This window comes from Astatotilapia calliptera, chromosome 5 (assembly GCF_900246225.1).
Source record: "Astatotilapia calliptera chromosome 5, fAstCal1.2, whole genome shotgun sequence".
In the NCBI taxonomy this organism is placed as follows: Eukaryota; Metazoa; Chordata; class Actinopteri; order Cichliformes; family Cichlidae; genus Astatotilapia; species Astatotilapia calliptera.
Window position 1 is genome coordinate 4,223,417 of NC_039306.1, and position 13,289 is coordinate 4,236,705.

The 13,289-nt window shown below is 41.6% G+C and overlaps 1 protein-coding gene across 1 annotated transcript in view; it reads left to right on the forward strand.

The window, feature by feature from the left end:
• The first annotated feature begins 661 nt into the window (after positions 1–661).
• col2a1b (collagen, type II, alpha 1b) overlaps positions 662–13,289 on the forward strand; it is a 50,383-nt gene continuing 37,755 nt past the window's right edge. Inside the window, exons 1-9 of the mRNA XM_026166734.1 lie at positions 662–999; positions 3,988–4,197; positions 5,685–5,701; positions 7,057–7,089; positions 7,973–8,005; positions 8,249–8,302; positions 9,349–9,450; positions 10,143–10,220; positions 12,174–12,218. Coding sequence (XP_026022519.1) covers positions 906–999; positions 3,988–4,197; positions 5,685–5,701; positions 7,057–7,089; positions 7,973–8,005; positions 8,249–8,302; positions 9,349–9,450; positions 10,143–10,220; positions 12,174–12,218 — 666 coding nt within the window. The 5' untranslated portion in view covers positions 662–905. The remainder of the gene's footprint in view (positions 1,000–3,987; positions 4,198–5,684; positions 5,702–7,056; positions 7,090–7,972; positions 8,006–8,248; positions 8,303–9,348; positions 9,451–10,142; positions 10,221–12,173; positions 12,219–13,289) is intronic.

Here is a 13,289-nt window from a genome sequence, read left to right on the forward strand (position 1 = left end):
ATTTCAGCTCCAATCTCCACGATGCTGGATGACTGTCAGCACTGACTTGTAGATTAAAACTGCTGAAGTATGAAGTCATAAATAAAGAGCTTGCTAATTAAAAGTCTGTTAACAGGTGTACCAAGCATTGTTTACCAGCTTTACTAAGACCACAGGAACAGTAAAATAACTTACATGAAGAGAGAGACCATTAAACGGAAGTAGCTAATAACTTATAAAAAAATATGCATCATTATAGTTTTTTTTAACCTTTATTATTATTATTTGTTTTAGTCTTGCCCTCATAAATATTTAAATATTAATGTATGGCTGCGTGATTGTGATTTTTGGATGGTTTTAATGCGCCTTTGCCTCCGTTTACTGCACACATGTCACTGAACCTACATGATGAAATAAATAGAAACGCTGTCAGTTTGCGTGACGAACAGGTTGTGACATCGTTACTATGCTTTCTATGAACACGGAGGGTGAGAAAGCGGGGACGGCACCAAAATAAGAGAGAAAAAGTTTCAGGCTTTTTTTGGGTTCAGTTCAGCACGTGGGGAAAGGAGTGGCCTGGGAGCGCAATAATGGGACCAAAGAGACAGATGGGAGGGAAACTGGGCTCGGATTACAGCCTGACAGGGGGTAAGGGGCCGGCCCGATATTTGGGAATATACGAAGATTCATTGAAGGTAACCGGGACATAAAACTACAGCGTCTGGCCTGAAGCGGTCGGTGCTGAGTTTGTGCTGCAGGTCCAGGTCCTGCCGCTGGATTCCCCCATCGGTTTTTTGGGAAGGGTGAAGGTCGAATGGTCTGGCTTTTGTAATTGGGGACACAAACACCAAATAACGAGAGAAGCCTCCGCTCCTTTCGCACCATTTTTTCTCCTTTCAAGGGCCCTGCATGTCTAATATTTAGACATGTTCAGCTTTATGGATTCCAGGACTATACTGCTACTTGTAGCGAGCCAAGTTTGTCTATTAGCCGTTGTGAGATGTCAGGTGGAAGACGACCGTAAGTGACAGTTTTATTTCTCTGATGAGAAAAGACTCAACTTGTATAAAGAGTATACTAAGAGTTACTCGAATAATCATATTGTAAATAATGTTTCAGCACAGTACGTGACGTGTGGAAGTTTTTGGAACTTTTACGCACAGAAAAGTCACTGATATCTTTGATGTTTTCTGTGCATGAAAGGTTATTTATGTGATGACAGAAAGATGATTTCTGTGGATCTTCGGTCTGCCGTCTGTTTATGTTTTAATTTCTATGAGATGTAGGATGTAAGTGAATGTCACATTTGCGGGCGCGCGCGAGAATGGAATTGATGAAGATGTGGTGGAAGTTAACGGGGAAAAAACCCTCAGAGCGTGCTTTTCTTTTTTATTTCTTATTTACTTTTGCATTTATTCGTCCTAGTTTAAGTTAAAACCGAAGATCATGTGATTCTGATTCCTACTTTGAACTCAGCTCATTGCCTTAAAAGCTACCTTCCCCCTTCTTTCTCAAAGTCGAGCTGCATGACACCTGTGGGTGTTTTAAGGGCCTTCGCAGACTCTCCTTTTAGCTGCAGATTCACTTAATATAGTGGGGGAGGGGGAGGGGATGAGCAAAAAGTGAAAGGTGGTCAGGCTCAAGGGCCTTTGGTGAAAAGTATTCACATTCCTTTGCTTTCTGAGGGCATCCAGGCAAATCATGGCTTGTTGGGGCAGAAAGCTGAACTAATAACTAAAAGCTCCATCAAATATTTCAAAATAACTAGTTTACTGACACGATACTCACCCTGTTGAGAACAAATCGTCCTTCATACCTGCAGACTGTTTATATTTTTTTAATAACTGGAGTAGGATTCTTAATCATTATTATTGATTTTAGTATCCACAAGAGAGATCTGAGAGTAAAGGTATGCCAGCAGATTTGGGGCCAGAAATAATGTTCCATATGATTTCAGGCTTTCCATCTGCTTAAAAGATTACCCATAAGCTGTGACAGTCAGTCCAGAAAGAGACAGAGCCAGGGTGCAAGAGGGGTAACTGGAAAAATATAAAGCAGGGACTTTATTATTCTGATGTGAAGAAAGTGCAGTGTTCTTAATAATATACAAGTTGAGTTCAAGAAAGCTGGAGAAAAAAAGATGCCTTTTTTCCCAGAATAGAATAGAGGGGAATAGTCATGCCAAAGCAATTGGAAGTCTCAGGTTACCCTCTCAGAGATGTCAGTTCCTGGATTCCTGGTTATAATGCGAGCCCTTCTTTCCTAGCACTTTTTGTTTTTTTTAGGGAGACGGGGTATAGAGGTGTTATTGTGACCCTAGCACAGCAAGAGGACTGGAGCTCTAAACCTTGAGGCCACCAAGTGACCGTTCTTGAGGCCATAAAGTTAATCAGACATAGGTAGAATTAGCGCTGAGACCTAAACAGTTACTAAATAAATAAGAACGCGCTTGACTCTAATGTCCTCAAAGTACACCTGGATTCACTTTACAATTTTCATTGTTTTACTCTCCTGGAAAACAGTATGGTTGCCAGCATATGGGAGAGGAGACTCACAAACTATCCCCAGTGATGAAAAGCCAGCTCTCTGTCAGTTCTCCAGTAGATAGAGAACCCCTTATCTTACAATACCCCATTACAGGAGAATCTTTCATATTACAGCCAATGAAAGGACAGGTGCAGCCCTTTCATGGTGCATCCAGGCCTGTAGAAGTTCATGTCAAAACCGCAAGGTATGTGCATGAAAGCTGGCCATTTTCTTTTCTCCGGTGGGTTTGAACTGGCATCTGACGCAGCTATGGTTCCCAGATGGGGATTGAAATGTGCCCCGTGTTTATACAAGGCAATACTTTGTGAATTGCCCACTGTTTCTTTCCAAAAAGGCCTCATTGATGGCTGCTGAGGTCCGTTTGGATACTTAGACTTAAGCAGCTCTCAAAGGTAAATATAGCTACTGTATTTGCTCCTTGTCCTCTCACCTCTCAGCAGTGCGCACCCTGGGGCCTTTCTTTTCATCACCTGGCCGCAGTTTCTGTGACTCCATTTTTTATTTTCAAGCAGGTGTTTGGCTGCCAGGCTGGAAAACGAACACGTTTCTGATTACCCGGATCTACTGTAAAACTGTGATGCCAGTGGCGTCATTTATACCACATACAGCAGCTGTATTCAGAAGTGAACCACCTCCAGCACGTTCTCTTGCGCCCTTCACCAGAATGTGGCCTGAGAAAATAATCCAAACGTTTTCATTAACTCAGTGCAAACTTTGCCTCTTTTGCAGTACAGTAGGGTGTCTCCAGCTCTAATTGTCCTGTACTTAACTTGTTGAGGAATTCCTACACATGGCCTCCAGCTCCTGTAAAGCTACTGGGGGTTTCCTGCAGGTCTTGCATTGCTTGTCTGTAATTCTGCGAGGCTAAACTGCCACCTTGTGGCTACTTGAGAGGTTGCATTTCTCAGTCAAGTGAAGAAAAGCTTGACTTGAAGCAGAGAAGTTGTGGTTTATGTAGACGTTCCTCAGGGCATTAATAAGTCAACAAGAGAAAAATTAGCAAAGATAATTATGATAATAAATCAGGGAACAATGACATTTTTCTTTGTTTTTAATGCCTTTCTTTGAGGAATTAATTGTTCCCCTTTACATTATTATAAACTAAATCTGGTCTGGTTTTGGACTGCCAGATTAACTGTCACTGACAATTATATGTTTTTTATTTAAGAGTACTGTGCTGATATAGTGTGTTAAATAGTCTACACACTCCCTACTTTAATTTAACTTTCTGCACTTGTGTTGAAAAACATTCACTGAAAGGCTGTTTATGGCGTTATTTTGCATGCATTATATCACAGCATATGTTTCACAGCTGAATATGACATTGTTTTGTTTTTGTCTGTCATGAAACACACGACACTGACTCCTATTCGCATCTGATATATAATCTCTCGTTTTTTCCTTCCACTGCTACCTACCCGCACCTCTTCTGTGTGTCCCTTTCCATGGTCTCACACACAGAAGAGGACGCGTTTAGCTGTGTACAAGATGGACAGCGTTATAGTGACAAGGATGTGTGGAAACCAGAGCCTTGTCGCATCTGTGTGTGTGACACTGGAACCGTCCTGTGTGATGAAATTGTCTGCGAGGAGCTAAAAGACTGCCCCAAACCTGAAATCCCATTTGGAGAGTGTTGCCCCATCTGCGCTGCTGACCAGCCTCCAACCTCTGGTTGTAATTTATTTATCTCACATCTCACATAAATAAATTACTGCTCAGGATCATATTGTTTATTTGGGGGAGAAAACGCCACATCGCCTAAATTTGGTATTAATCAAAGGTCAGGTAGCTGCTGTTTAACATGATGTTCACTCTAATGTTCTATTTGGACATCTACTGTGTGACAGCCTTTGATTTAAATACAGTTTTCGAACCCCAAAGCAAACAAATGATGAGAAATAAACAACAACAGTGACACATCTGACAGGACTTCACTGAAACGCTACCTCGCCGTAATTTTTCCATAGCTGGCTCACCTTGGCCCCATCTTGTTTGAATACTCTCTCAGTATCATGAAAACATGTGGGAGTCATTAAGGAAATACCTCAGTCAAGCAGACACGGCTTCACATTTCTACTCTATATCCTCTCTGTGGATTTCTGCAGATCTGATGGCAAGAAAACACAGTGACTGCGTACTGAGAGTTCAGACTATTAGAAGGATCTATTCACCACATTTGAAAATGCCATTGCTGCAGATATACAAACTGTATGGGTCACATTTGGAAATATAAATAAGGTCAGCTTGAGTGAAGTCACTGTGTCAGTGCATGTGTCACTGTTTTCATTGCATGCTTCTGGATTAAAATGCTTTATAATATACTTATTCTTATTTTGAAGGCAAAACTGCTGAATTTTGAATTTAAGCTTTTAATCACATAAAAACAGAGCTAATAAAAACTGAAATATATTCAGACTACCCACTATCTGACTGTGTCAAACAGCATTATGCATCTGTCAGATCTGTACTGACTTTTATTTGATCTGATAGTTCCTGATATATGTACATGTATATATTAACATATTAGTGTATGTATATCAAAATTCTAAAGATAAATGTCATCTTCAACAAGAGTGTTGCAGAAAAAACTGTTACAACTTGACAAAAATGTCATTTTGATGCTTTTATTGATATTTAAGAATCCTATGCACTCTTGTGTCAAAGTGTTTAAAACAATACTTATTTACATTTTTCATTTTTAAGCAAACCTGCTGCTTTGGCTTTACTGATCATCATAGTTTAACTTCTTTGAGTTGCAAAAAAAGGAACAATGAGCTTAAAATACTGTGAAATCAACAGAGTTCCTGCCTTTGCCCACGGCACAGAAGGTTTAACGTTTCAGTAGAAATACCATTTTGCAGTCTACTCCAGCTCCTTTGCTCTCTACTCTTACCCTCACTCTGCAGCTGGTTTGCTTTTGCTTTGAGCTCTTAATGCGAGATGGCGATGCAACCAACACTTGTTTACAGTCCTGATGGGCTCTTTGTGTGATGAAAATATGATTTGGTGGTGGTCTTTGGAGCAGTTTAATTCAAGAACATAAAATTGATTCCCGGTATTAGTAGCCTTTCTCCTTCCAGGACGTACTGCAAGGCCAACATAGTTTGTTCACTAACTATGATCTGTTTTCTCCCTCTCTCCTGCTCCACACATAACAGGAATACCTGGTGCTAAGGTGAGACACTGTACATGTTTAAATGCTGCATATGTATTTGTCTGTGTATGCAATCGTTATGCATGTGTGTGTGTGCGTGTGTTTAATATCAACCTCTCCCAGCAATAATAGCCATATCTGTCCCAGACTTACAGTGTTGGGGAGTAACTGAATACATGTATTTAAAATACAAAATATGAGTAACTGTATTCCGTTACAATTACCGTTTAAAGAGGTGGTATTCAGAATACAGTTACTTTGTTGAAATGAATGGATTAGACGGCGGTATTTTCCTGTTTCATAAGGCTCTGCCCTCTTTGTTTTTGCTTTCCACGCTGGTGGAAACCCAAACAAAACACGCATTAAGAGGCTCTAATGCCTGAGTCTCAATCTCGCGGCCCATGTCACCTCTACTTGCGGCCCGCATAATGACGTGAAGAAATATTTTAAAAAATTATTCACAAAAATGATTTAATATGAAGGCAATAGGCAGAGTGTTACAGGCATAGCCGTAAAGAATGGAGCCTCATGGGCAGTGTAGTCCGTGCTGCAGGGAGAATGGACTAGTGCATACCTGTTATGTGTCTGTGAGTGAGGGAGAGAGAAAAAGTCAGAAAGTACAAGCTGTCACCGAGCAGAAACGGGAGCTGACATATTAGCCAGAGGTCCCTTTACTACGGTTCGGAGCCGCGGACCTGTTTTATATACACGCGGAATAGTTTTCTATGAGATCGCTGCAAAAAGTTCAGCCTTACCTAGTTTCCACCTACTGTTATTCATTTATATTAAGATTTAAAAATCTAGTCGGTATTGCTATGGCAAGTAACCTTCAGTAATAGTAATAAATCACACCGCAATAGTACATTCATGTAGTTGTAAAAATCATGATGATATATTAAGTAATCCAAAGTATTCAGAATACGTTACTCTCATTGAGTAACGTAACGGAATACGTTACAAAAGACATTTTGGGGCATGTAATCTGTAATCTGTAGTGGAATACATTTAAAAGTAACCTTCCCAACACTGCAGACTTATATCAGGGCTGCATGAGGGCCCTGTAGTTTAAGGATTGAGATGAGGCTTTGATATGAATGAGCTTTGGCAGATGTTTAATAGCTATTTCCTGTTCACACTGCGTGCAATATTTACACGTGCACTGGCGCTGCGGGGGATACTCACTTTGAACATTTTGCTGTGACCAATTTCCCGATAAAACTGCAAATTCCATCAAAAGCTTTCATCAGATGGGCTCTTATGAGCTGTTGGTTGAGAAAAAAACAGGAACTGAGAGATGTTTGAAAATAATCAAACTCTCAGCTACTAATAGAGCCGATCTTATTTGCTGTTGTGTTCTTACCTTTTTCTTATCTCAGGGCCAGAAAGGCGAACCCGGAGACATTACGGATGTAAGTTGATGCCACACTCATAACATGCAGCATATCTGTGTTGTCATTTGGAAAAGCTTGTTTGTTAACTATGTTAGAACCGTAAACCCTGAAGTGACAGAGATTTCTTTTAAACTCACAAGACACACTCAAAACTCGCCGCGAGCCTGCAGTGGAGAAGTGTTCAGGTACTTTACTGGTAACTGAACTACTAGTAAAACCAGCAGTAAAGATAATACATCACACACACAAGCAGAAGGCCAGAAATCCCCACTGTTTTATCCATTATTAGTATAACTGGTGTATTAATGCGTAAGTAAATTCATCTATTTTAAAATGTTTTAAGTTGCTCTGTTTATAAAATCATAATGTCACATTAAGCTGAAACTATCAAAAGTTTTCGTGCATGAACTCAAAACACAACCAACACCACCAGTTTATATAAGACTGAGAGTGTTAGAGAGAAGGGAAGCGCTTCTGCCAAGCCGCTCATCAAGAAGACAGCCAAGCACAATAATGGCTCCATACATTCCCCATAAAGATCCTCACAGGCCAGCAGAGCGCAGGAGGGACAGAAAGTGAGCTCCCTGCTGCTGCTGCTGCTGCTGCTGCTGCTGCGGTGCTGCACCTGGAAATGCTTTACCCCACTGAGGCAATACAAGCTCATGGCAGGAAATACAAAGGCATTGTTTATTGTATGTTTCTTCTAACGCTTTGCCCGAAGAGATTAGCAGTTAACAAGTCTCCTCTGATGGGAGACAGATCATTTTTCCCAAAACCTCTCTTGTGCAACTATATCTGGAAAATGTCAAGTTTTGTTTTAGGCCCAGAGATTAAAAAATGTGTTTTATTCAAGACCAGCTGATTCTTATCAGTTTGTTTCTTCTGTCCTTGTCTTATCCAGGTTATAGGACCAAGAGGACCACCTGGCCCAACGGTATGCACCTATTTCCTCATTTTCTCATAATTATTCCCCTTTGAGCACTTTTACAGACACTGCGTAGTATCTGAACGTGTTTAGAGTAATTATATAGGTTTTACATTTAATTGGCAGAGCAGTGACTGGAAATGGAAACTGATCTGATATAACAGTAGTAGAGTTAAAAGGCTTCAGCTGTTATTCAACACACAAGTTTTGAGATTATGCCTGAAGTTATTTCACCATCTCCTGTTCATCCAGGGACCACCAGGAGAGCAAGGACCCCGAGGACCAAGAGGAGATAAAGGAGAGAAGGTCAGTGTAACGTGTAAAATATAAGAAAAAAAATTCAATGACTCTTGATTTTCTACTTTTAAAAAAAGGAAACTCAAACCCTGCCCAGCTAAGAAGTACAGTATGTGTCATTGAATCGGAGCTTTAGGTCTCGGGCAGTGGGCTGGGGGATCTGTTATAGGTTGCAGGTTTGCAGAATGGTAGCCTTTCACTGAGCGACTCAGCCTAACTAGTCATCTGTCATTTCCATTAGGCTGTGTGGTCTGCTGAGGTTTGGGGTGTTTAACAGATGTGAGGCTGTCGGAGACTCATAATGTAAACCTCTGCTGCTCTCAGAGGGCCCATAGTCAGTCAGTGTGGGAAATCAGCACCACCACATTTGCAAGGCTTTGATCATCTCAATAATGTAACATCACTCGGATGTGCTAATGGCCACAGGCGAGGAGTTTATGCCATGTAGTCGTCTTGTTTATGCAGATTTAAGCGCAGGACGGATCGAGCTTTGGCTAACCACTGTGAAGAATCATGGGGGTTTTTTAGGTACTCGGGTTCTTTGTTTGAGATTCCCTTGCAGGGTAATTTGTCACTGCATGCACAGAGGAATGCAGGTAGTCCAATTTGGCCAGGAAAATCATCACCTGAGTAAATGTGTAATCATTTATTCAGAGTGCACACAAGCTCAAATGTTGGCCACAGGTTGGAATTAATGAATGCTAAATTAAAATATGTTATGTAACACTTTCATGTTCTTACACATGTTTTATTCTCTCTTACGTTTGCAACAAAATGGGAAGATTATTACTTAATAAGATGATATTCCTATTTGTTTTGGTACTTGAATTGTGTCTTCTCAGTTGTGAGAAGCATTAATGCAGTTCAACACAGCTGCAGATATAGAAACATATAATATTTGAATAGAGGGAAAGAAGTTAGTGAGTGAATTTATGAGCTGATCTGTTGCAAATGCTTCTCGATTTGGTTTTTTTGAGATTTGACAAAATGATTTGTGGGGCATTTTGTGAAACACGAGATTTTCAATTCATCTGAATTTTATATTTATATTTAAGGGAGGTCCTGGCCCCCGTGGCAGAGATGGCGAGCCTGGCACCCCTGGAAACCCTGGCCCCCCTGGACCTCCAGGACCTAATGGACCCCCTGGCCTTGGTGGAGTGAGTATCGCATGTCCAGTAAGGGCGATAGGCTAGCATTCACTCCAGACATGGGAGCTGACAGGTTGAATACTGATTCAAGGCCAAGAATGGGTTCACTTTGGCTGCTTGGAATAACTAGAGAGAGGGGTGAAATGGAGCAAAGAAAGAATCCAAGAGTACAAAAGATGTGGGAAACTGCTGGTGTTGGGAGGAGGCAGAAAGACAACAGTGAGGGGATGCAGAGGGAAAGAATAGATCGAATGCCTCTCATTCTTTGTAGCAGAAAAGAAAGGAGGGTGACTGAGGGTGGTGGAGGTAGTATGATAGACGTAAGAAGGGGAAGGGAAGAAGTGCTTTTTGGGGGGGTGGAGTTAAAAAGAAAGAGAGTCTTTGTGAGAACGGTTCACATGCCCTCTGTCTCTCCTCTGTCTGCATCAGAATTCACATGCTAAGCTCTACTACTGACAAAAAGAAGGTCAAAAGCTGATTCTCTCTCCAGCCAAAACGATGCAGCATCATGCAGTGATGCATGACACATGAACATGCTTTGCAAGTGTTGAAATTAAGTCATCTATTCGCTCTGTTCCAGTCAAATACTTTACCCAGATTTATACTTTTATTTCCCTGAGATTTCACAAACATAATAAACCACAAACCATTTTTGTTTATTATAAAAATCCTAAATATGTCCTTTGTTTTGCCTCCTCCAGAACTTTGCTGCTCAGATGGCTCAGGGTTTTGATGAGAAGGCTGGAGGAGCTCAAATGGGTGTGATGCAGGGACCAATGGTGAGCAAGTGATGATGAGAGCTGCTGCCACTCCTGTGTTGTTTTTATCACCGCCTGATTTCATCTGCAATGAGGCTAAAGTTATGAAGTTTTCAAAAACAAAGCGCTTTGAGTCTATCCACATGAAGACCTGGGTTAGAGATCTGCATCAGCCCGCATCTGCTCTGCATCCCCATCCTGCTCTTTAACTGCTCTGGGGGGACATAAACAACTTCTTTCCATGAACTAGAGAAGCATCACCTGGTCATCAAACGTGAAAACTGTGAGATGGAAACATCATCATTCTCCTTTAGGAGAGTAGTTTCCAAAGCAGGATTTAAAGTCTGGGATGGGAAGAAACAATGAAGACTTCACTCAGTGTTCCCTTTTTGTCTTTTCCTTCTTTGTTGTTGGTTTATGGATGAAACCAAGAGATAAAAGGCACGTTTTTCCTGCTGCTGGAGGGAAGAAGCTGCAAAGTTCTGGGTCACAATGGAAAATAAACACCTCACATGGAGTACAGAGGGGTAATTTTATAAACCAAGGAAGCAGCCATTGATCTTCATTATATTTCAAGCTCATGAAAAACCGCTCCTGCTGGCATGGCAGCATGCCCGTGATGGAGTGAGGAGCATACTGGGAGCTATTTTGGTTTAAAGAGCCACAGAGAGGCTTGGCTGTCTCTCAGCCCAGCAGTGGTTTGAGACGCTCTGAGGGTAGGGGGACTGAAGGCGATCACATCCCCTCAGCTAGCGTCAGAGTGTATGTGTGTGTGTGGCTTAACTCCTACTGACTGTCCTACCGTATGTCTGTCTGAGAGCTCACCACAACACTGAGCCTTATTGAAGGAAGTCTACGTTTACTTTGGCTTATGCCAGCTTGCTGTTGGAGAGAGCAGTGGAAGAGCAAACTGGACTGATGTTAAATCACAAGTAAAGCTTAAAACCCTCTTATATACCTGTAAATACCCCAGCTCATATCCTGGCCTTACATAGCTATTTAAACAATGCTGCTACTGAAATGCACGCACACACACAAACATATGTGTGCCCCTCAAACACACTTTCAAACATTCTGCAGATATAAAGCCCCATTGATACGTTTCTCCCCAGTGTGGTGAGGGCTTCCCACACCCACTGAAAGGTGACTTTCATTTGATTCTGAGGACCACTGTGCCCGGCTGTGACATTTTCTTTGGCTGCAAGCCCTGATTTTTGTATGAGGCTTCATAAGAGCCACACTACTGAAAGGAATATGTTTCTATCCAAGCAAGCAGCTGTCAAAAGTCATCGGAAGTCAAACTTTTTTTTAATAAGAAGAACTCGGGGTCTTGAAAGCTCTCAGCTCACTCCCTTGAACTGAAAAAAAAAGCACAAGGATTTGTCTCAAAACTGTTACAGAATTAGTTTGGCAACTCCGACGAGACGCAGTTGCAGAGCAGTCGGAGATAATTTAGTTCAATTTAGTTTAAGACTCTTCCGCTTAGCCGGTGCCTGAAATCTCACTTATCTAAGATGAAGATTTTCACTATAACCAACAGTGAGTCATGCAAGAAGCCATGCAGAGTTCAGCCTCCTCTCTTAAAAATGCAACCCTTCAGCTTATGACCTTTGAACCACAGAAACACACAGTGAGTGGAAAAATTAACTGAGGAAAGTAGAAGGATGAAAGAAGTGAAGAGAAAATCTGATCCCGGGAGGAATTTCAAATGATTTATGGTTTTGACAGGAGAGCTGCTGAGTATTATGTAGCTTTGAGGCAAAGCAGGTGATGTGTTTTTATAGCTTCTCAGTGAATTCGCGTGGATAAAATGACCACTTAACAAATTTTACCAGTAATGCAAACTGTAAAAAGTTAACTGTGCTGTTGTGTAATTTGCGTGTTTATGTATTTTCAAATGTGTGTAACATGGACGGGTGGATTTATCTGCCATTATCCTCATGCTGCTTGTGTGTTGTCTTGTCTTCTTCTCAGGGCCCCATGGGACCTAGAGGACCACCTGGGCCAACTGGATCACCTGTAAGTACCTCCTGTACTCCCAAAAACAGCACAAAACAGGGCACACCTGTAGACAGGATCCTGTGGTTGGTCACAGACAGGGTACACATGGCAAAATCTCATAATTGTAATGTGATGTGTAATGTGCATATGCTACATTGTCTGCTCCTTTAATGTATTTAATAACAATATTGACCTTAAAATGGCCACTACTCGTGCAAACCTCAGGAATAAGTGCATACAACAGGCTTTAAGTAATGACTGTTTATACTGAGCCCTGCTTCAACCACGAGCGTCTGCTCCGGCTCTCCTCTGGAGGAAGATGGCAAGTAAAGAATACTTTCATCTCCCTGAAGGCTCCGGGGCTTTTTCCTGTGCCACGACCCAGACATACCATAGAACACCTGACAATTTACCTTACACCCCCCACCACATGCAAATGCCCTGCCTTGTTCTACCCCTGCCTGTAACCCAGCTCCACCTGCAGCCCTTACTCAAAGAATCCAGAAGCTGCTGAGTTGAAGGCAGTGCCACCTGACTTGCCTCAACTTGATCATTTTATCGCCCAAAGCCCCCATTTGCAGAAATGCAATTCCACCTTAAACAACTTTGGTCTGCTTTTAGATAGGACTTCCTTTTCTAAAGTTATGGTATATTTTTGAATCTTAGAAGCTTTTAATTTAGAAAAACAGACACACGGATGCCATAAGGGATCAAATGTGGATTATCTTCTATCGTATACACGTCATTACAACGAAGGATACTTGTATTTCAAATATTGCAGTTGGCATATGTGCAAGTATTCTATATGAGCGTAAAATTCAGCCTGATTTCAAACTTCTCTGTATCCCAGCAAGTTTCTCCACCCTTGGCTCTGTGTGATGACAATAAAAGAGGATATAGGCTCCAGCTCCCTGTGATAGGCAGTTAAAAATGGCCACTTCAGGCTCATAGCTCCAACTGTGAGTACTGAAATGTCATTGCTGTTCTTTTGTGTCCAAGGGGCAATTCATCAGAAGAAATCTGGCTTAAAGGGATGGTGGACTTGAAAGGAGAGGGACTCAAATGGCCTGTTTTAGACAGAAGGTGGCC